Source organism: Neoarius graeffei, chromosome 23 (assembly GCF_027579695.1).
Source record: "Neoarius graeffei isolate fNeoGra1 chromosome 23, fNeoGra1.pri, whole genome shotgun sequence".
NCBI classification, from domain to species: Eukaryota; Metazoa; Chordata; class Actinopteri; order Siluriformes; family Ariidae; genus Neoarius; species Neoarius graeffei.
In genome coordinates this window covers 47,735,803-47,759,619 of record NC_083591.1, presented here as the reverse complement: position 1 = coordinate 47,759,619, position 23,817 = coordinate 47,735,803, and the positions used below count along the sequence as shown (strand labels likewise).

General features: G+C 41.9%; 1 protein-coding gene across 1 annotated transcript in view; it reads right to left on the bottom strand.

The window, feature by feature from the left end:
* Positions 1-23,817, bottom strand: part of LOC132871305 (neurocan core protein-like) — a 184,996-nt gene that overhangs the window by 135,048 nt on the left and 26,131 nt on the right. The window contains exons 3-6 of the mRNA XM_060905420.1: positions 23,022-23,196; positions 19,732-19,859; positions 14,929-15,210; positions 4,533-5,000 (exon numbers count right to left, since the gene is read on the bottom strand). Of these exons, the coding sequence (XP_060761403.1) occupies positions 4,533-5,000; positions 14,929-15,210; positions 19,732-19,859; positions 23,022-23,196 (1,053 nt within the window). The remainder of the gene's footprint in view (positions 1-4,532; positions 5,001-14,928; positions 15,211-19,731; positions 19,860-23,021; positions 23,197-23,817) is intronic.

The window sequence follows — 23,817 nt, the reverse complement described above, 5'->3', positions numbered from 1 at the left end:
TACCAGAGTATCTATTCAGTTTTGTTCCAGAAGTGATACTTACTTGAGCGAAATAAAGGGATGAAACCAAGACAAAAGTGACCTCTGCAAATGTTTGTGTCCATCTTTGTGGTGTCCGTGTCCCTGGCAATAGATTTACTCTTATCTGATTGGTTGTTGCCAATTGTCTGTTGCCCTAATTAGTTGCCCTGTGTCTCACCTGGTTGCCCGTTGCCAGCAACATTGCCCAAAAAGTTGCCCCATGTATCATCACCTTCAGATGTAAGAAAATCTGGCAACCTCAGGAACATAAGCTCCAGACAGGTAATTTGTATAAACTGAATGAAGAGCATGGAAAATGCACTAAAGCAGCTGAGTAACCCATCTCCGAATACAGATAACTTTCCCAAGTGTAAATACTGATGTAATTTTGAGCCTCGAGTCGTCAAATTTGAATACTGCCCATTGTGACTCACTAAAGATGCCTGGCACAAATGAAAGTAAACCTATATAAGCATCTCACTGCGGGATACAAGGCCTCTGGCCTGAATCCGGACTGGAAGTGGAGCAGGCTTGCAGGGAGCACTGACTTTGCTTAGTTTGCTCTAGAGAACAGAGCTTAGGCACTGGGTTTAATTTGAAGTAGCAGTACTGACAGGGAAACATCCATTACAATAACCTAGGCTGGCCCAGACTTCATTCCCTACCATTTCTCTCTTTTTTATTTCTCCCTGGGGCACAAACTCATATTTATCCAGCACACTATTCTCTCTCTAGAACCTCTACAATCTTTCAGATAAAACTGTTCGAACTAGAACCAGTGATGATGACAAACACACAACACTCCTGAACCACTTCAACGGACTTACACCTCTGTTTAATGCAAAATCAGTCTGAACAGAAAAAAAAAACTGAGTGTGAAGGTACTAAACTTTAATCATGACTATACACTGGCCCAAGATCAGTATTCACTGCTTTTCCATACTAGTCATACAGCTATGTTTAAAAAAATCCCACTCAAATGTCATGAATTATTTAAAATTGGTGTGGGTTGGTGAACATTTATGAAAAATACCTCCACAATTATGGCCTGATATTTACCAGTTTCAAAGGTTTTCTAAACCGACTCTTTAAAAATTTATATAAATAACACGCCTGTCCTTATAATTAAGGTTCGTTTTGAGATGGAAAAGCTCCCATGCCTTAAATCTAAAGACATAACTAAAAAAAAAAAAAAAAACCTCCATCTAGTCTATACCCTTTAGTATTAATTTGTCATTTTCTAATATTTTAACCCAAGACACATCTGAGATTAATGCACAAGCCCGTTGCTTTTAGGTCAAACCAACATCAGTCATCAAATATTATAATCATGGAGGAATGTGGAAATGTGTGGCTGCTATTGGTAATGTATTGGTGTGTTTATGGGCGCAGATTCAATCTTTAGAAACGGCAATGACTGTAATCTATCTAAAAAATATTACTATGTGTAACGGTCAGAGTTAGCCAGTGAAAAACTGAGTTTATGATCTTTGGCCATTCTCTTAGAATTGGGAGATCAGCGCTGCCCAGTGCACCTTTAGGGCCTGGTTAGTACTGGGACGTTAGACTGTCTGGGAAGACCAGCACATGGCACGGGAAGGACTTTAGACTTACAGATACGCATTGTGATTACTATCTGTTAATATTTCAAGTATTTGGATCTTTATTTGGATTTATACCTGAAGTGGGAGTGGCCTAAACTGTTGTTGTTGTTGCTGATTTACACTACCGTTCAAAAGTTTGGGGTCACTTTGAAATGTCCTTATTTTTGAAAGAAAAGCACTGTTCTTTTCAATGAAGATCACTTTAAACTAATCAGAAATACACTCTATACATTGCTAATGTGGTAAATGACTAGTCTAGCTAAATTCTACTAAGGCTACATCCACACGACAACGGCAACGAGATTTTTTTTTAGCGGGTAAAAAAAATATCGCGTCCACATGGGCAACGGATCAGTAAAATATCAGGTACATATGGCAACGCAACGCTTGCTGAAAATGATGCAATGCACATGCCACACCTCTACGTGCGCTGTAAGACGGTCCCATCGGAGACACCAGAACAATAGAAGAAGTAGGACGCATGCGCATAAACCCCTTCTTCTACCCGGCGTGAATGAGTGAGTGCTGCTTGTTCTAGTCATGTGGTTGTGACGTCATCGTAAACAAATCCGTTCTACTCATCCAGACGACTTCGCAACGGCGCCGTTGCCAGATTTTTCCACTCTGGAAACCGTTCTCAAAAAATATCGTTTTGGGGCACCCAAAACGCCGGTGCCGTGTGGACGTCAGGCCGAAACGATAAAACATTTTATCAGATTCACCTGAATCCGTTGCCGTGTGGACAGGGCCTAAATGTCTGGTTTTTGGTGCAATATCTCCATAGGTGTATAGAGGCCCATTTCCAGCAACTCTCACTCCAGTGTTCTAATGGTACAATGTGTTTGCTCATTGCCTCAGAAGGCTAATGGATGATTAGAAAACCCTTGTACAATCATGTTAGCACAGCTGAAAACAGCTGAGCTCTTTGGAGAAGCTATAAAACTGACCTTCCTTTGAGCAGATTGAGTTTCTGGAGCATCACATTTGTGGGGTCGATTAAATGCTCAAAATGGCCAGAAAAATGTCTTGACTATATTTTCTATTCATTTTACAACTTATGGTGGTAAATAAAAGTGTGACTTTTCATGGAAAACACAAAATTGTCTGGGTGACCCCAAACTTTTGAACGGTAGTGTATCTTGAAATAGAGATGCTGTTAAACCCACTTGCACAATTACAGCATGTTCCATTTGAACTGAGAAGTCAGAATTTCAATTGGAATGCCCCCTGAAGTCAGATTTCCAACTCCGAAAGCCAGAAGAACCTCACCAACCCCAACCTCAAAATTCAAGATGGCTGCTCTGAACATCGACAGTAAAAAGCTGCAGTGATATATTGTTTATTAGCACTTCTGTCTTATATGTGTCTCAATAAACCAGTCACTGTCCAACTTCTATTTTTGGACATTAGGGAAGCCATGGCCTAATGGTTAGAGAAGCAACTTTAGGACCAAAAGGTTGCCAGTTCAATTCTCTGGACCAGCAGGAACGGCTGAAGAGCCCTTGAGCAAGGCACCCAAGCTGCTCTGGGTATGTCGTACGTTGCTCTGGATAAGAGTGTCTGCTAAGTGCAAGTAATGATGTTCTGCTACGGTGTTTGTATATGCAAAATACTACACAATGCATTGTTATCGAACCTGGCTAGAACTTCTATTGCTAACAATACGGTGTCCTTCTTGCTTTTCTGACTTGTTGTATTGGAGCGCGGTCAACTCAAGTATGACATCGTTCCCAGCTCAGATTTCCAACGATGGAGAAAAGTGGAACATAGTATTATTTTTGTTTCAATTTGCCCAAATATAAACAAACCAGTAGACTCATTTAAACCACCATGACCCTGACCAGGCAGTTCATAAGTCCTCCACGTGCCATGCCCTGTTCTCCTCAGGCAGTCTCCCGTCCCAGTACTAACCAGGCCCCTAAGGTGCATTGGGCAGCACCGATCTCCACTTCTATAGACCTCGGCCTCTCGCCCATGCAGCTAGGGTTACAGTGGGGGGCTAGTTATCGAGTAACCGCGAGAGTTTGACTCCCTACTCCCATCTGTATTGCAGCGTGCCTTGCCAGACAACAGTAGGTACCATTTTGATAACGGTCTTTGGTATGACCCGACCACAAAGAGAACCCACGATCTCCCGATCGAGAGGTGGACACGCTAACCTCTAGGCCAGCTTGGGGTGACCAGGCAGTTACTAAGGATAAATGCTTTTAATGCATTTCTGTAAATGCATCATTAATGTTAATTAATATGGTTTATCTTTGTACTGCAATCTTCATATCTGACCACTGGCTCATGCCCACAAGCTCCATATCTCACTGCTCGCCCAAATAAATGTAATCACCTCCAACTTGCATCACTTTTTTCCCAGTCCCAATGCAAGACTCTAGTCTCAACAAGCTATTTAAAAAACCCTTTAAAAAAAGATCAGTGCATTCCCTGTTCATATCTGTCTTTGTATCTGTTTACAACACATTATCTGTTTATTCTGACTAATGCATTCATACTCAGTTGGATTCCAAGTACCCATGTATTCCTTTTCTCATGACAGGATTTTCACAACCAACTGTCTGCATAAAAGATGAGAGACTCTGTTTGCCAACCTCATTCCTCTTTTTGAAAGAAAAACAAAGGCAAAAGGGACAGAAGAAAAAAAAAACCCAGATGCTACTTCAAGAACAGTTCTTTGAAAACAGGTCTGAAGGTAGTTGAAGAAAACAGAAAGGGGAAAATAACAGGGAGGAGAACATGTGCACCAAGCCAAAACATTTTTGATATGCTTATTGATATGGAGAACTGGCTTCGAGACGTATGAGTCAGTTTTCAGAGCCCTCAGGAAAAATAATTTAGAACAATTTATGAAAGCTGATTTCTTCCTAATAAGAGTGTCAAATACGTAATCATGCTTACCTGATGCTGGAGAAGAGGTAGACTTTGTGCTTGAAGATGCTTCAAGGACTGTAGTGCTTATCACTGTGGTAAGAGAACTCGGAGTAGTGTCCTTCTTCTCCTCACTGTTTCCTGTCAGGTAGTTCCAGGGTTTCCACCAGGAGCTCACGACGTTTCTGAACAAGTCTTTCTTCTGAGCCGTGGTTGGTGTTGGCAAAGGCACTGTTGTAACTTCATCGTCCTTATTTTCCTCTTTGGGCCTTTCAGTGGTGATGTCGGACAGGGGGGTCGAGACATCCTGCCAGGTATTTTGGGAGGAATCTGCCTGGTTACTCCAGTCCAGGGAGCCATCCTCTACACAGAGATGTGCCATAACATAATCATCAGAGACAGATTCGCTGACCAGAATGGGCTCAGTGTCCAGATCCACTTGCCCAGTCCAGTTTGATGGCTGGGGGACGGGTGGCTCAGTAGAAGAATGTTGTAATTCTGGAATGTAGTGAAATCAAGAGATGTTAAATTTCAAAATAATTGGATCAATGACAACAAACTTGTACTCAAGCACTTTTAAAGCTGCTGGATGTAAGATTTGGGAAACTCAATCAGAATTCAGGGCTTCGTTCTAAGCCACATTCTATGCACCAAATAAAATGCAGAAATACAGTTGTACCAATGCACCATTGGTTTACAGATGTAATATTTAGTACAGTAGTATATGGTTTGGCAGCATGGTGGTGTAGTGGTTAGCACTGTCGCCTCACAAAAGAAGGTTCTGGGTTCAAGCCCAGTGACCGACGGGAGCCTTTCTGTGTGGAGTTTGCATGTTCTCCCCGTGTCTGCGTGGGTTTCCTCCGGGTGCCGGTTTCCCCCACAGTCCAAAGACATGCAGGTTAGGTTAACTGGTGACTCTAAATTGACCGTAGGTGTGAATGTGAGTGTGAATGATTGTCTGTGTCTATGTGTCAGCCCTGCGTTAACCTGCCGACTTGTCCAGGGTGTACCCCGCCTTTCGCCCGTAGTCAGCTGGGATAGGCTCCAGCTTGCCTGCGACTCTGTACAGGATAAGCGGTGATGGATAATGGATGGATAGTAAATGGTTTGGGGTACAACACAAATCAGAAGATGTGATGGTCTATTGCTGTCTCCTCATTAGTGCAGAAGTGCGATTACATTACATTACAGGCCTTTAGCAAACGCTCTTATCCAAAGCAATGTACAACAGGAGAGCAGTTGGGGGTTAGGTGCCTTGCCCAAGGGCACTTCAGCCATTCCTGCTGGTCCAGGAAATCAAACCAGTGTCCTTTTGTTCCCAAAGCTGCTTCTCTAACCATTAGGTCATGGCTTTCCCCATTGCTTGCATAGTTAATGGATTGTGCGTCATTGTGATTCTGCAGATCCACAGCACAAAAACAACGAGGCCGTCAATGATGGCGTAGCTCACTCCGGCCCCGTCTAGTCCAGAAGGAACGATCTAAAGTGGGTCACCTTGTGCAATAAATATCGCAAGCTATATACACTAATATATATATATATATATATATATCCTAGGAATACCGACCTATTTGTCAGAAAGAATCCAAAACGGCGAGGAATTGACAGAGAAAAAGCGAGTTTTGTTGAACTGCTAAATTATTAAGGCTTAATTAGTCCATAACTTTATTAATTGGGTGACATGGTGGTGTAGTTGTTAGCACGGTCACTTCACAGCAAGAAGGTTCTGGGTTCAAACCCAGCGGCTGGCGAGGGCCTTTCTGTGCAGAGTTTGCATGTTCTCCCCGTGTCTGCGTGGGTTTCCTCCGGGTGCTCCGGTTTCCCCCACAGTCCAAAGACATGCAGTTAGGTTAATATGGGACGGCCTTGGGCTGAGGTGCCCTTGAGCGAGGCACCTAACTCCCAACTGCTTCCCGTGCGCTGTTAGCATGGCTGCCCACTGCTCTGGGTATGTGTGTGTGCTCATTGCTCACGTGTGTGTGCATGTGTGTGTTCACTGCTTCAGATGGGTTAAATGCAGAGAGGAAATTTCACAAGTGTGTGATGAATAAAGTTGTACTTTCTTTCTTTTCTTTAATATTTGTAATGAAGCAAATCTGGGTAGAAGTTATATGCACCCTAGATACCCCTACTGTTATGCCAGAAAAAATGAAAATTGGTGAAGAATTGAGGGAGAATAAGCGATTTTCATGAAATGTGGATGACGCTGGATGGACAGACGGACAACACATGATGGCATAAGCTCATCGCCTGTTGGCCGGATGAGCTAATAATAGTCAGGTAGCGAGATATGATGTTTGGTAGCTAGCTCAAGTACAAGGCCTCGTTAAAGGGAAAAGACCTCTCTGTTATGATTCAACAGAACACTGTTCGATAGTAGTGAGCCATCTTGCTAGTATTAGCTAGCTAGTTAAAAAAAGGCTTCGTTAAAGGGAAAAGACTTCACTGTTATGATGAATGAGCATGCTGTTTGATGGTAGTACTTGCTAGCTCATACTAGGTAACACTAGCTAGCTGGCTCAAGCTAGGCAAAGACTTGTTGAAGGGGAAAGGCTTCGTTAAAGGGAAAAGACTTCACTGTTATGATGAATGAGCATGCTGTTTGATGGTAGTACTCGCGAGCTCGTACTAGGTAACACTAGCTAGCTGGCTCAAGCTAGGCAAAGACTTGTTGAAGGGGAAAGGCTCGTCATGCTATGACGCCTCCAAACCTGAGTATTTCCGAGCATGCTTCTTTCGTGTTTGATGATGTTGGATGTATCTGAGCTAGCATGTGAAAAGTGCATTTGATATTTCCTGCTAATTTCCATTGCTGTGAATTGCGATTACAGATTTTCAAGAGTGTCAGCACTTAAGAAAGAAAATAACATTTTTATTGTTTTAAACAAAAATGCTACAGTTTTAAAGGTAGACTTCCTTTCAGATTTTTCAAGTGTAGGTCATAAAAAGAATAGTCCCTGATTATTTTTCTTTAGTGGACCGAAAGCTACTGAATTTGAATCACAGACTTTCAATTTTATTAGTTTTTTTTTAACAAATTAATGAATTTACAGCCACATGGCCCTAAATTCTCTGCTATGTTTTCCTGCTTCACCATGACTACGTCATGCATCACGTGGTGGGCTTTCACCGTTCGTGCAAGGCTACAAATTTGAAACAGGAGAGAAAAATGGAGGATGTGAGTGTGCGAATGAAACGTGAAAGACCGACTACAGTAACAGAAAGCAAGAAGAAAAGACGTTATGTTATATACGAAGGAAAGGAAACGCAGGACCAAACTAATAAATATCGGCGGTCAGCGAGCACCTCGGTGTGATCAGCTGTTCGTTTAGCGACAGAATGATGGAACTGTCAGTTCACGCTCAAAGGTAAACCTGTAGATGGCAGTAATGCAACACTGTGGATACCAGCTGCCGTAAAACCCAAAAGAAGAAGAAGAAGGTAAACCTGCGCATGTGCGCACGGACTTCCTCTGTCTGCTTGACTGCGTGAAGCGAGCGATTTCATGCACATTATTTGCTTTAATCCCCTCAAATTAAATAACTTCCCAGCCACAGAATGGCCTGTTTATTATTTTTTTTAGATATTACAGAAAGAAACATATATCACAATGACCACATTTCAGAGCGAACTAAATTTCACCGATTTTATGAAATCGAAAGGCAGTCTAGCTTTAACAAAAGAAAAACGTGTGTGTAAGATTCATAATGTTCACTTTTATCGCTGGATATTTTCACGCAAATACTTAATCGACACACTTGGATTTTCATAGATTAAGTGATTGCCTTTGCATTGACTGAGCACACACAACACAGTTGTAAATGTGTGCTCACGGCTTTAGCTTCTGAGCTTGTCTTTGGCATGGCCCGATGGAGTTATGAGACAAAAACAAACACAGAGACTCAATAACTGTCTTGGCAAGATCAACAAGGAGTATAGGAGAAAAAAAAAATCACAAAATGTCTATAACTGATAGAAATGACAGAAGAGCAAATATATCTCTCTTTTAAAAGCTTCACCACTGGGAGTCTGTGTACTGGAGGCACCTCTGGGGCTCTCCTCTGGGTTCATCCACTATTAAATACATCAATGGTCTCAAGAGGGACTTCATAATGCCGCTGAAACTCCCCTGTTGTTTCTTAGCTGGCAATGTATCAGGTGGAGACATTTTTAAAAAAAGATTCACAGATTCCCAAGCGTCCATTTCCTCCTTATTTACTCCAAGACTGTTTTCGCATTACTGACCACACTCCTGTTGCGAGGTGCACTAAAATATCAGACACAAAATCACTAGGTACCAGCCATACAAAAGTCCTTTTCATAAGAGCATGGCTCATCAAAACAACTCACAACAGCTACATAGATGAATTTAAAAAAAAAAAAAAAAGCCTCAATGAGGTTGTAGCTCATACCGGCCACTGTTATCATGTGTGAGTTTGAAATCTAATCGAAGAGTAGCGTCTAATGTGATGAGTCACCCAAAAATTTCAGACGCCCATGAAATTGTAAATATGACCGGTGGCGCCACCATCTTGACAAGTTTTATGCACACTCACCTGGGGAACATTGTATGCGTGTTTGATCGAAATCAGATCAATCCTGTAGGAGGAGTAGCGATTTTTGTAAATTGTGGACGGATGACGACGACGGACGGACGACGCGTGATCACATAAGCTCATCCGACCTAGCCTGCAGCCAGATGAGCTAAAAATTAAGTTCAGTAGAGTCCAAATATCTGACAATGCAGTAGTTAGCACTGTCGCCTCACAGCAAGAAGGTTCTGGGTTCCAGCCCAGTGGCTGATGGAGGCCTTTCTGTGTGGAGTTTGCATGGTCTGCGTGGGTTTTCTCCGGGTGCTCCGGTTTCCCCCACAGTCCAAAGACATACAGTGGATATAAAAAGTTTACACACCCTGTTAAAATGATCGGTTTTTCTGATGTAAAAAAATGAGACCACGATAAATAATTTCAAAACTTTTCCCACCTTTAATGTGACCTATAACTTGTACAATTCAATTGAAAAACAAACAAATCTATTCAGGGGAAAAACATAAAAAAAGTACAATAAGCTGGTTGCATAAGTGTGCACACCCTTAAACTTTGTTGAAGCACCTTTTGAGTTACAACCCTGATTCCAAAAAAGTTGGGACAAAGTACAAATTGTAAATAAAAATGGAATGCAATGATGTGGAAGTTTCAAAATTCCATATTTTATTCAGAATAGAACATAGATGACATATCAAATGTTTAAACTGAGAAAATGTATCATTTAAAGAGAAAAATTAGGTGATTTTAAATTTCATGACAACAACACATCTCAAAAAAGTTGGGACAAGGCCATGTTTACCACTGTGAGACATCCCCTTTTCTCTTTACAACAGTCTGTAAACGTCTGGGGACTGAGGAGACAAGTTGCTCAAGTTTAGGGATAGGAATGTTAACCCATTCTTGTCTAATGTAGGATTCTAGTTGCTCAACTGTCTTAGGTCTTTTTTGTCGTATCTTCCGTTTTATGATGCGCCAAATGTTTTCTATGGGTGAAAGATCTGGACTGCAGGCTGGCCAGTTCAGTACCCGGACCCTTCTTCTACGCAGCCATGATGCTGTAATTGATGCAGTATGTGGTTTGGCATTGTCATGTTGGAAAATGCAAGGTCTTCCCTGAAAGAGACGTCGTCTGGATGGGAGCATATGTTGCTCAAGAACCTGGATATACCTTTCAGCATTGATGATGTCTTTCCAGATGTGTAAGCTGCCCATGCCGCACGCACTAATGCAACCCCATACCATCAGAGATGCAGGCTTCTGAACTGAGCACTGATAACAACTTGGGTCGTCCTTCTCCTCTTTAGTCCGAATGACACGGCATCCCTGATTTCCATAAAGAACTTCAAATTTTTATTCGTCTGACCACAGAACAGTTTTCCACTTTGCCACAGTCCATTTTAAATGAGCCTTGGCCCAAAGAAGACGTCTGCGCTTCCGGATCATGTTTAGATACGGCTTCTTCTTTGAACTATAGAGTTTTAGCTGGCAACGGCGGATGGCACGGTGAATTGTGTTCACAGGTAATGTTCTCTGGAAATATTCCTGAGCCCATTTTGTGATTTCCAATACAGAAGCATGCCTGTATGTGATGCAGTGCCGTCTAAGGGCCCGAAGATCACGGGCACCCAGTATGGTTTTCCGGCCTTGACCCTTACGCGCAGAGATTCTTCCAGATTCTCTGAATCTTTTGATGATATTATGCACTGTAGATGATGATATGTTCAAACTCTTTGCAATTTTACACTGTCGAACTCCTTTCTGATATTGCTCCACTATTTGTCGGCGCAGAATTGGGGGATTGGTGATCCTCTTCCCATCTTTACTTCTGAGAGCCGCTGCCACTCCAAGATGCTCTTTTTATACCCAGTCATGTTAATGACCTATTGCCAATTGTCCTAATGAGTTGCAATTTGGTCCTCCAGTTGTTCCTTTTTTGTACCTTTAAGTTTTCCAGCCTCTTATTGCCCCTGTCCCAACTTTTTTGAGATGTTTTGCTGTCATGAAATTTCAAATGTGCCAATATTTGGCATGAAATTTCAAAATGTCTCACTTTTGACATTTGATATGTTGTCTATGTTCTATTGTGAATACAATATCAGTTTTTGAGATTTGTAAATTATTGCATTCCGTTTTTATTTACAATTTGTTCTTTGTCCCAACTTTTTTGGAATCGGGGTTGTAATTACAGCATTCAGTATTTTTGGGTCGGAGTCTATCAGCCTGCCACATCTAGATTTGGCAATATTTGCCCACTCTTCCTTGCAAATGCACTTCAAATCTGTCAGATTGCGAGGGCATGTCTTGTGCACAGCCCTCTTCAGGTCACCCCACAGAGTTTCAATTGGATTTAGGTCTGGGCTCTGGCTGGGCCATTCCAAAACTTTAATTTTCTTCTGGTGAAGCCATTCTTTTGTTGATTTCGATGTATGCTTGTGGTTATTGTCATGCTGAAAGATGAAATCCCTCTTCATCTTCAGCTTTCTAGTAGACACCTGAAGGTTTTGGGCCAAAATTGATTTAGAACTGTTCATAATTCCCTCCATCTTGACTAAAGCCCCTGTTCCAGCTGAAGAAAAACAACCCCAAAACATGATGCTGCCACCACCATGCTTCACCGTGGGTATGGTGTTCTTTTGGTGATGCGCAGTGTTGTTTTTGCTCCATACATACCTTTTAGAATTGTGGCCAAGAAGTTCAACCTTGGTTTCATCAGACCATAACACATTTCCCACATGCTTTTGGGAGAGTTGATTAATTTTTTTTTTTTGCAAAATTTAGCCGGGCCTGGATGTTTTTCTTTGTAAGAAAAGGCTTCCTTTTTGCGACCCTACCCCATAGTCCAGACATATGGAGAACACGGGAGATTGTTAGTACACAACCAGTACTTGCCAGAAATTCCTGCAGCTCCTTCAGTGTTGCTGTAGGCCTCTTGGCAGCCTCCCGACCAGTTTTCGTCTTGTCTTTTCATCAATTTTGGAGGGACGTCCAGTTCTCGGTAATGTCACTGTTGTCCCATATTTTCTCCACTTCTTGATGACCGTCTTCACTGTGCTCCATGGTATATCTAATGCCATGGAAATTTTTTTGTACCCTTCTGATACCTGTCAACAATGAGATCCCTTTGATGCTTTGTAAGCTCTCTATGAACCATGGCTTTTGCTGGAGGATGCAACTGAGTAAATGTCAGGAAAATCCTACGAGGACAGCTGAACTTTATTTGGGGTTAATCAGAGTCATTTTAATTGATGGCAGGTGTGAACCCAAAAAGACTGAATGCTGTAATTAAATCAAAAGGTGCTTCAACAAAGTATTAGTTTAAGGGTGTGCACACTTATGCAATGAATTGTACAGGTTATAGGTCATATTAAAGGTGGGAAAAGTTTTGAAATTATTTATCGTGGTCTCATTTTTTTTTACATCAGAAAAACCGATCATTTTAACGGGGTGTGTAGACTTTTTATACCCACTGTACAGTTCGGTTAACTGGCTACGCTAAATTGTCTGTGTGTGTGTGTGTGTGTGTGTGTGTGTGTGTGTGTGTGTGTGTGTGTGTGTGTGTGAATGATTGTTTCCCAAGCCCAGAAAGGGGAGGGTTGCGGCAGGAAGGGCATCCGGTGTAAAACTAATTAATCCAATGAATATGACATGTGGATCAATAGAGTCCACATGGCAGCGACCCCACACACATAAGTAGGACAAGCTGGAAGAAGTGATTTGACAAAGCATAATGACATATTCAGGCCATTGTAGGTAAAAAAAAAAAATGGAGGTGAGGAGTGATAATCTGAAAAAAAAAAAAAAACCTCAGAATTTCCGAGATTAAAGTCATACATTTATCATTTATGAGAAAGAACGGATATTCTCCAAGATTATAAAGTCATACATTTCTGAGGGAAAAAAATGAAATTCTGAGATTAAGAAGTCACAAATTTACAAGAAAAAAAATAATCACGCTTCCTGACTTCCTGTGAAATGTAGGACAAAATATCTTTGTGCTTTACACTTTTATATTCTGCAATCAATGAGGAAAGACTGACCCCGTGTCCAAAATCACTCACTTGTTCACTACTCCCTACTCACTGTATAGGGAATTACTATATAGAGGACTCTAGAGTGAGCAGGGGCTTCAAAGTTTGGGAGAATAGCAGGGTACAAATAATTTACAGCAGGGTGCAAAATGGTAAAATGTCTGCCAGCGGCAGACATAATGCATGCAAAGCGTGCAGGGATAGATAGATAGATAGATAGATAGATATGCAAGTAAGTACAAATTTTTCATGGGGCGGGATGGTTTGGAACAGGCCATCTAAAATTGGGATAACATTTACCCCGGACGGGTATTTGAGGCGGGTCGTCTAGCTTAAGCTTGATTAGCGTTGTTACGCACGCCAGTGTTTCCCACAGAAATTTTGGAGACTATGGGGGAGGTGTGGGGGTTGTTTAAAATTGAGTGATATGTTAAATATTAAGTTATTACTGAAAAACTATTGATTAAAAAAACAGACACTGAGAAATGGTCCTATAAACAACTTTACCAATATAAAAGATTACCAGGACTACAAAAATGCAGAAAAATAGGCTTTACTTATCCAAATGCTCCTGTTGGTTCAAAAGTTAAAGTGCAGAGAACCTCACAGCACAACATGAAGTTACCTTCAAATATAATATAAATGCCTCAGCTTTCATGTAAGAAAAAAAAACCCTATTAATACTAGTACTGTGTGCAGGCAGTCTCTCCTGAAGACTAAATTAAACAATAATTATAAACTAATAAAATAAATGGCTCAGGCTTCATAGAAGAAAAAAACAATTAGAACAGAATCTCACAGTATGATGCTGAAGCTGCCTAAACAATGGAAAATAAAATACCATTTTGGCAAAAATGTTGGCATCCATTCATTTCTTGTATTAAGTAAAAAAATATGTTGCCAGATACTGCTGACGTTTTACAGCCCAAAATATGTTCAAAACCCGCCAAAATGCACTTAAAACTGCCCAAATTGGGCGGGAAACCCTGCAATCTGGCAACACAGGCGGCAGTAATGGCTGCACTCGTGTCGAGGATGTAAACACAGTTGACGCGGCAACGGACATACATGACATAGTGGATGTAATTTACGTTCACAACTTTTTTTGCTGTCAGAAATATTTAATATTAAATTTTGTGACTCGACTGACAATAGGCGGAGGCATAACAAGCCATAGCCGGCGATTTGCCACCGGTGACCGGCTACTTTTGAGACCGCTGAGTGAGCTCATTGGTAAAATGAAAAAAACTCTTTCGGGCACTACTCCGTTGCGCCGTTATTTACGCCATTACTATTGCACAATTAAAACGTGCCAGATCAGTCGGCTGGTGGGTTTTCAAAATAATAAATACATACGTGTATTTTTGTGATAAATCCATATTATACTGAGCGTATTTCCCACATTAATCAATACAAAGTGCTTTGTGTCTACTGCATCTTTCAGTTCTTTTAAATCAAGGCTGAATACTTTCTTTCTTCTTTGCCGCTGCCTTTTATTAAATCAAATTTGAGGCTTTTGAGTTGATTTCTTTCAGCACGACCACAATGCATGATGGTATAAATTGCTTGGTTAGTGACCATCGGTTGTACGCTATTTTTCACGATGCATTGTGGGATACTTTGAGTGCACTATATAGGGTGTAATAATTCTTACTATACGGTACATTCAGACAGCATTACAAAATGGCGACCTCACTATATAGTCCATTATAGTGAGTAGAGAGTGATTTCGGACACTTTTCCTATCACTCTCAGCTCAGCTGTTTCAAAGTAACAGAGATTTGGGCAGATGGGAAGAATCCACACCCTGAACGTAACAGGAAACGGCTCTTGCGCAATAATTATACTTACCTCTGTAGCAGTATGCATTGAACATGGCAGTCCCATTGCTGAGCTCTGTGGATGAGTCAGTGTGGACTCCTGCTTCTCCAATCCGACACTCAGGATGGGGTTTAATCACCGAGTACCTCACACTGCCATCTGCAAGCCATCCAGGTTCGCAGTGCTCCAGGCCGGAGCGCCATGCCAGATGGAGCTGACCCACTGTGGCCAGCTGAGCGCCCAGAACAGCGCACTGAGCCACGGCCTCAGCCAGGCTGAGATTCCCTGGAGCCGAGAGCGGGAACACTTCACCTGGACAGGAAGCACAAACGCTTACTGATGCATCGTATTAGTGAGATTTTTACCTTTAGCTTTTTGTCATTCCATATATTTAACAGTTATTCCATAAAATCGAGTCATACATGAGCTGATAGCTGACGAGGCGCATAGCACCGAGTCGGCTATAAGCCGTGTACGACAAGATTGAGTGGAATAACTGTTTTATTCTTCCACATTCACTGGATTTTGAGAAACGGATCATTTTTACTTTTATTTTTTGCAAATTCGATAAATAAAAACTTTATACAAAACGTCCGACAAAATCATTTCCGCTTAGAATGTAAACAAACCGGCGAAATGACAGGAGCAATTTGTGAAGAACGCTCTAATAATAATAATAATTCTTGAAAAATAAAGAGATGCGTTCTTCCCATCAAATACTTTTATAGACCGTTTGCGCTTATGCCACAAATCTCCCATGATGCTCTCCGATTTGGTTGTGTCCGCCATCTTTGTAGGATAGCGTCCATGGTGACTGAGGAGAGTACATTGGCGAACTGTAATTTTTCGCAAATATATAACGAATTGAGTAATAGTGACAAGGTCAAAAGATAAAAGAATGCTCGGGGTGGATCCATACAGCAATGTTGTAGTGTATGAAGACGATGTACGGATTTGGCCGAGTGTGAATTACACAGGCATCGTGAATTACCTGGTGTTCACTACTGGCTTCGTCACTGGGAAGCAGATGAAAGCATACAAAAGTTTAGCGCAAGTTTACTGTAAGGATCTAGTAGGTTCCTGATGTGGGCAAATGTTACACAAAACATAAACCAAACCTAATTTCTGACGTCTTCTAAGGCAACATTTTCCCGAGCTCAACGACTTACATTTTACTGGGGCTTTGTGCTCTGCATTTGTAACAGCAATATAAATTAGAGTAGCGCTTCCATGTATATCACTTACAGTATGTCGCATCTTTATATATATTTTGTCTATGGTTCACATAAACGGTAGAAATATAAACACCCTTTACGAAATGATCCGCACATATTTGTAGCTGGTCTCTTTTGTGTCCAATTTGTTCGGATTTGCAAGCCGCTGTCTCTGTCATCTACGGGTTAGATCTTCCATTTGGGGTCCTTCTTGCATTTTAACAGTGGGTAAACTAAACAATCTGACTCCAGTCTGAGCAGAATTGTTTGAGCAGCCGATAACTGCGCAAATTTGCGGCATTTCGTCTTAAGGTACTTGTTGCTACACGTGTTATTCCACAGAGATGGTGAACACAGCTAAATCAGAGAGGGTCATGGGACATCATGTGCAAATGGCCTATAGAGAGCGTGCACGTGACGTCACGAGGTCACGTGATATTTGTTTATCTGCCATCTTGGACGGCATGGTCGCGCATAGAACTTAGACGAACCCATTCTAATTATCAAGTGTGTGGGAGTAGATCTTTCGAGAATGGTTATATCTTGTTCAGCATTTGGTTGTACCAATAGACAGGACCAAAAGGAGGGCCTGTCATTTTATAGATTCCCCGCAGACGAGGAGAGACGCGCAAAATGGGTGTCCGCTGTGCGAAGAGAAAACTGGTACCCCAGTTCTACCAGCTGAATTTGTAGTGAACACTTCATATCAGGTAGGTGTAATCTTCTAATTCAATACTCCTAGTACATCTGTTAAGTTGATTTTCGGATTGAATGATAGCTGCATAGTTGGTGATTTGTGATTTTTTTTTTTTCAGACAAAAACATACATATTTACAACTCTGTCATTATCTGGAACTGAGTTTAGATTTTGAACATTCTTACGATAAAACGTCCTGCATAGTCTCTTTATGATAAACGTCTTAATGCCACTTACCTGTGAGGTTATCAAGTAGACATTCTTCTTCGGAACCTTCCAGAGGTATAGTTGGGATACCCATCCCGCAACAAAATATTTATAAGCTTCCAGGCTCTTGTAAGCTTTGAGGGCTTTGCCAGTGTAACACGATTCACGATTAACAAGAAAATTGTAAATGTCGTGGTAGGCCAGATCGGGCAAATCGCCGGCACCGCAGCTCCGAATTTCCCTGAACAAGGATTGCAGCAAGTTGTACGGATCTGCAATCCCCAACCTGGAACACTTTTCCACGTAACGCTGCCTCACGTCACCTTCAAGATGCTGAACAAACTTAGACAAGTTATCGCGCGATGTAGATGGGGTATTTTCCGAATTTTCTTGGGGATTACTCCCTGGATCCATTACGCTCGCGCAAGGTAAACAATCCTGAAGCCGTCCAATATGGCGGAGTAAACACGGACGGGTCACGTGACTGCACATCCTCTATACCAGCGTTTCTCAACCTTTTTTCAGTCACGGCACCCTTCAGAAGTATGCAAATTCTCAAGGCACCCCCATATAAAATATACGCAGTCACGCTGACCATACGCCGACCCCGGCAGTGACGTTGTGACATGGGAAAGGGGGCTGTGAGACAAATTTTGATGATGCATGAGGCGGCGATGATCTGCATTAGTGTAACTATCATTTTTTGGAATTTTAATTCATTTTATTTATTTCAATGTTAGAATATATAATTTTTTGATGGCACCCCTAACGAAGCCAGACGGCACCCCAGGGCGCCACGGCACCCCGGTTGAGAAAGGCTGGTCTATACCATATTTTGTTGCCTTTTTTCCCCGTGTCCGAAATTGCTCCCTACTCACTATATAGGGCACTATATAGTGGGGACGCCATTTTGTAGTGCTGTCCGAAACCTTAGTGAGGATTATTTACACCCTATATAGTGCACTCAAAGTATCCCACAATGCATCACGAAAAGTAGTGTACAACGATGGTCACTAACCAAAGCAATATATCCCATCATGCATTGCGGTCGCATTGAAGGAAATCAAATTAAAAGTCTCAAATTTGATTTAATAAAAGGCAGCGGCAAAGAAGAAAGTATTCAGCCTTGATTTTAAAAAAACTGAAAGATGCAGGTACTTTGTATTGATTAATGTGGGAAATACACTTATGCCGCTTTTCCACTACCAACGCGGCTGAGTTGGGCTGAGCCGTGCCTTGCTGAGTTGGGCTGAGCCATGCCTTGCTGAGTTGGGCTGAGTTGAGCTGAGTGGGGCTGTTGGAGTTGCATTTCGACTACAACCGCGCTGAACCGTGCTGGCTGGAAGTGGGTGGACACATTGGGTGGAGTTAGCGAAAGTGGGTGGACCTCACATGATGTCGTTAGGCGGCGCAAACAGTGACATCAGTGATCTTTTAAGCGGTAGTCTCACGACCCGGATAGTAAACAATAAACATGGAGGACATGGAGTCGTTAGTGTTGCTGGTCTTGGTGCTGTGGCTTGTTGTCACCGACAACGCCAACAGATACTGGCAAGAGCGTATAGATGAGGCGAGGCGCATAAGGCTTTAGAAATTCTCGTAATTCGTAATTCTTCTTCTTTCGGGTTTACGGTGTTTACAGATCCCAGCGTGCTCGTGGGGCGTGTGTGGGCATGTGAGGACACTCCTCCTCACCAATCAGTGCACAGGGGAGTGTCTCCTCACGCCCCTAGCCCCACTCAGCTCGGTTTGGCTCGCTTCAGCCCCACTCCAAAACCGTGCGAATTTTGGGTGCTAAGCAGGGCTGAAGCAAGCTGAGTCGTGCTGCTCTGAGGTAGTCGAAACGTGAGCCGTGTCGGGCTGAAGTGAGCTGAAGCGAGCTGAAAAAGGGTAGTGGAAAAGGGCCATTAGTATAATATGGATTTCTCACAAAAATACATGCAGGTATTTATTATTTTGAAAACCCACCAGCCGACTAATCTGGCACGTTTTAATTGTGCGACAGTAATGACGTAAATAACAGCGCAGCGGAGTAGTGTCAGAAAGCGTTTTTCATTTTACCTATGAGCTCACTATATAGTCCTCTATATAGTAATTCCCTATATAGTTAGTAGGGAGTAGTGAACGAGTGACTGATATTTCGGACACAGGGTTTGTATTTTTGGGGGTTTTCTTCTTCTTTTTCTTTAGGGATTTTTGGCGATTGGCAAACCAACTTAAAGGTGCATTACTGCCACCTACTGGACTGGAGTATGGAACAGGAGATATTGGGGGGGATATTCTTTTAGCTACTTCTGTTTCTTTTAAATACTTAACATTTTTTGCATGGTTTTGTTTTCGAGTAGTTTTTATTTCATCCTCGGTTGGTTCAGCAACATGCTCTGCCATTTTGTTTTTCTCTTCTCACGGTATATGAGCTGAAATACTAGTAGTAGAGTAGCCAATCAGAGCGCACGATTGCGCATATCCAGTGAGTGTGGACAGAATAAAAAGTATTCTATATTATTTTTATTACTCCACTGCGTTTTGCATCTTGCACTACATTGACGATAAAGATCCAGCTTCTGTATTTGACACATCATGCATTCCCTTAATGAATCTTCCTTAAGGCTAGTCTCAGAATCCAGATTACTGCTAACACAATAAACAACCAGATAATAAGCGGATTAATCATCATCATCATCATCAGACACCTTCCTGTGTTTGTTCTTTCACCTTGCATGACACTGGCGAAGCAGTACACATCGAACAGCTCGGCAGCGTCTCGCTTCCCATAATTCCTCACTCCTCGTACGTTTTCGCTGTGTCCGTAGCAGCCCAGCTCTGGTTTCTGAATCGAGTACCTGTGAAGAGCTGAGCTAAGCGTGAAATCCTCCCAGCATTCCCCAGAATGCTTTCCCCAGTATTATTATTATTCAAAGGATGCAGCAGCGGCAGCAGCAGCATTGGTGTCATTAATGAATAATTGCTTTGATCCATTAATGGAGGATCCTGTATGCCTGCCTGGGCTCAGGAGAGGAGAGCGGTGGTGCGTACGGCCACGCGTCAGCTGCTCGGGGATCGAATTGTTACTAATGAGCAGTTCAAAATGGCCTGAGTACAAATAATAGTAGCTCTAATTTGCAAATGTCATGCAAATGATAAGGCGATTATGCAGAAATCAATGCACACCTGCCATGAAGAGGATCACCGGGGATAGAAAGGGTACTTGTTTCCATAAGTATTTTCCAGAAGTATTGTTTATATTCTACGTGTTTATAGTGTATCATTAGAAAATATTTGTTTCTTATTGGGTTGTAGGTATACGTTAATTCTTCATATCAGGACGCTTTTAACCCTCTGGGGTCAAAAGCATCGCCAGCGAAGCTCGGCAGTTTTAGAATGAGTAGGTCATGTATTTAGATCAATATCTTCGCGAGTTTTTATCATACAAGCATGATAAACATAGTGACAGAAACTTTATACTTTACACTTTCCTATGTGCCCACTGCCAAATAATATTATATTTTTTAAATTACCCAAATTAGATAAAACATAAAACTTGTCACCTTACTCAGTCACACCGGAGTTGGAGCGCTGAGCTCCCATTTATGCATTCATAAAAGACTGTTCACATGGTAATGGCATGATAATCACTTTCATTCTTTCACTTTCGATTGGTTTCTCTTTTGCAATGGGAATGCCCACCGTACACAGGATAAAATCTGTCAGCCACAGTTTAGGCTCCCTGTTTGGAGGTAAAACTTGTTGCGAGATGGCATGCCAATTTGATGCTTCGGAGGCGCTTCGGATGATTCAGGACAGCGATTCAATTTCAACTGTTCATCTGAGCTTGAGAACTGTGGCACTGATGATGAGCGGTGTCATTTTGAATTTCGACTTGATCCAGCTGAAGATCAACTAGAGTAAGTGTAAATATTTCTTCTATTTCTTATGAGCGTATTGGCTGATATGCCTGCGTGGTAGGGCATAATCTTTGCATGCTTCTTGAGTAAATAAAATGTGTGCCGTCACTGAGTAAACAAAATGTGCGGTTTGCTCTCTTTTCTTCATCTTTTTCTGGCACAAATGATTTTGGCATGCTCTGATGTCAATTTCAACAAATCTAAGCAGTATTTTCAAAGTCATATGACTGTTTTGTATTCAGCACAAGTTCAGGTACAAAAATATCTATGTAGGATGTATGTCATGACCGTGAGCTGGCGTAGTGGTTAGCGTGTCTGCCTCTTGATCAGGAGATCGGGAGTTCTACTCGTGGTCAGATCATACCAAAGACCATCATAAAAATGGTACCTACTGAAGTCTGATGGAGTGAGGACTCAAACTCTCGTGGTTACCAGAGGATTAGCCCCCCACTGTAACCCTAGCTGTATAGGTGAAAGCTGAGGGCTACAGAATCGGAGATCGGCGCTGCCCTATGCGCCCCAAGGGCTTGGTTAGTACTGGGATGGGAGACTGCCTGGGAAGACCAGGTCCTGGTGTGGGAAGGACTTATGACGTATATCATGATTGTACTTTTTTTAAAAATACCAGATAAATGAAGCTGTTGTAAAAAGCAGTTGTAGAACAGTGTTGGAATGTGTGAAAAAAACATTACCTTACCTGTTGTGTTGAACTGTTTTGATCACTTGACCTGATGGGATTAAGAGTTGGCAGTGGGAGGGGTTTTCACTCTGGAATGGAATTTTTTATTCTTCTCATTGAATACCCCTCCCACTGCCAACTCTTTATCCCAAAACAATAGGACATAAATTTTTTGATGGACAGTTAATTGTCCAAATCAAGGGAGCAGATTTAAGTTTTTATGCTTGATACATCCCTAAGACGGGCGGCACGGTGGTGTAGTGGTTAGCGCTGTCGCCTCACAGCAAGAAGGTCCGGGTTCAAGCCCCGTGGCCGGTGAGGGCCTTTCTGTGTGGAGTTTGCATGTTCTCCCTGTGTCCGCGTGAGTTTCCTCCGGGTGCTCCGGTTTCCCCCACAGTCCAAAGACATGCAGGTTAGGTTAACTGGTGACTCTAAATTGACCGTAGGTGTGAATGTGAGTGTGAATGGTTGTCTGTGTCTATGTGTCAGCCCTGTGATGACCTGGCGACTTGTCCAGGGTGTACCCCGCCTTTCACCCGTAGTCAGCTGGGATGGGCTCCAGCTTGCCTGCGACCCTGTAGAACAGGATAAAGCGGCTACAGATAATGAGATAATGAATGAATGAGACATTCCTAAGACCGAACAGAATCACCTCAAGTGATCAAAACTGTTCGTCAGAATGGTTAAGGTTATGTTTTTTCACACATTCCAGCACAGTTCTAAAACTGCTTTTCACAAGAGCTTCATTTATCTGTTATTTTTAAGTACAATCATGACATACATACTACAGAGATATTATTGTAGCTGAACTTGTGCTGAATACAAAACAGTCACATGACTTTGAAAATACTGCTTAGATTTGATGAAATTGACAACATCAGAGCATGCCAAAATCATTACAGTGCCAGAAAATACCTTCAGACCCCAGAGGGTTAACAAGGTTCATACTAAAATAAAAGGCAAGTTTATTTCCAGCACTTTCTTCTCAGAGAATAAGGTCCAGGTCCGCATTCCTTACCTTGCGTAATTTTACTAAATAATTCATCATAGGTACTGAATCATGCACTTTAAGCCTGAGAGCCTAAATTTAAATGTGCTGCAGTGATATAAAAAGAGCCGACTTTGGCTATGTAGTGAAAATAAAAGAGTTAAAGGTTATTGTTTACTTCGTCTTTGAATCTCTGTGATCGAGACATTTGGCTTGAGTTTCTGGACTTTTCCATGAACATCATGCATAAATTAAATCTTGGCCCAATTTATTACAAGTCAAATCAAAAAAGCTGCACGCTGAAGCTCAAAGCAGCGAACTTAGTCGCTTTTATGTGTGTGAACTCATTATAAGTTGGTAACGTTTTTAAAAAGTGGTGAATCTTTTCTTGAATATGAATGATTCAAACACACACTGATTAAAGCAGGTTTACCTGACGGTCTGATCGCTGAGCCAGCCGGCCGAGCACTCGTTCAGGCCTGAGTGGAAAGCAGCCCAGAGTTGTTCTGCAGATGCGATCTGAGCCGAGTTCTGCTCACACGCATGCTTAGCATCCACGAACGACAGAGAGTAGGGCTCAGCCAGCGTCCGGTAATGGAACACAACCCCTGCACACATCACACACACAGTCAAAGAATGAATACAATCCTTATGCTAATTTTATCGAATGCAGAAATTACTATGCAATATTTTATCCTGTCATAGGCAGCATTTCAGATGATTCATCAACTCTTTGATTCGTAAATCTTGCCATATCATATTAATAACCTTCGCATCATTATGGGTAATCAATCCTAAGATTCTAATTAAAGAGGAATGGGTAATTAACCAATTAATGACAGACTTGGATGAAAATGAGAATAAACCTACACTGAGCTACACTTAGTGCTGAGAGAAAAAAGGAAGATATTATTTCGACAGTATAAATCGATCGTGATTAATAGGTAATTAATTCACCACAGCTTTGAGGACTCATTAATGAGGCAGCATCTCCCTGGCACACTTCAGCATCCTAAATTAAAGACAGACCTTTGGGGTCGCTTATCGACTCTCGTTTCTCCGGAGTTTGGTAATTGATGGCCCACGCACCGAGCTCCTGGCAGAGATAACGTCGGTCAAAGTTCTTCGTAAGGACGGCTGGAGTAAGAAGTCAAACTGAATCACTTTATAAACAGTTTGCTGACTTGACAGAGTTGTTTGTAATAATTGCTATAATACTGGCTGTTTCT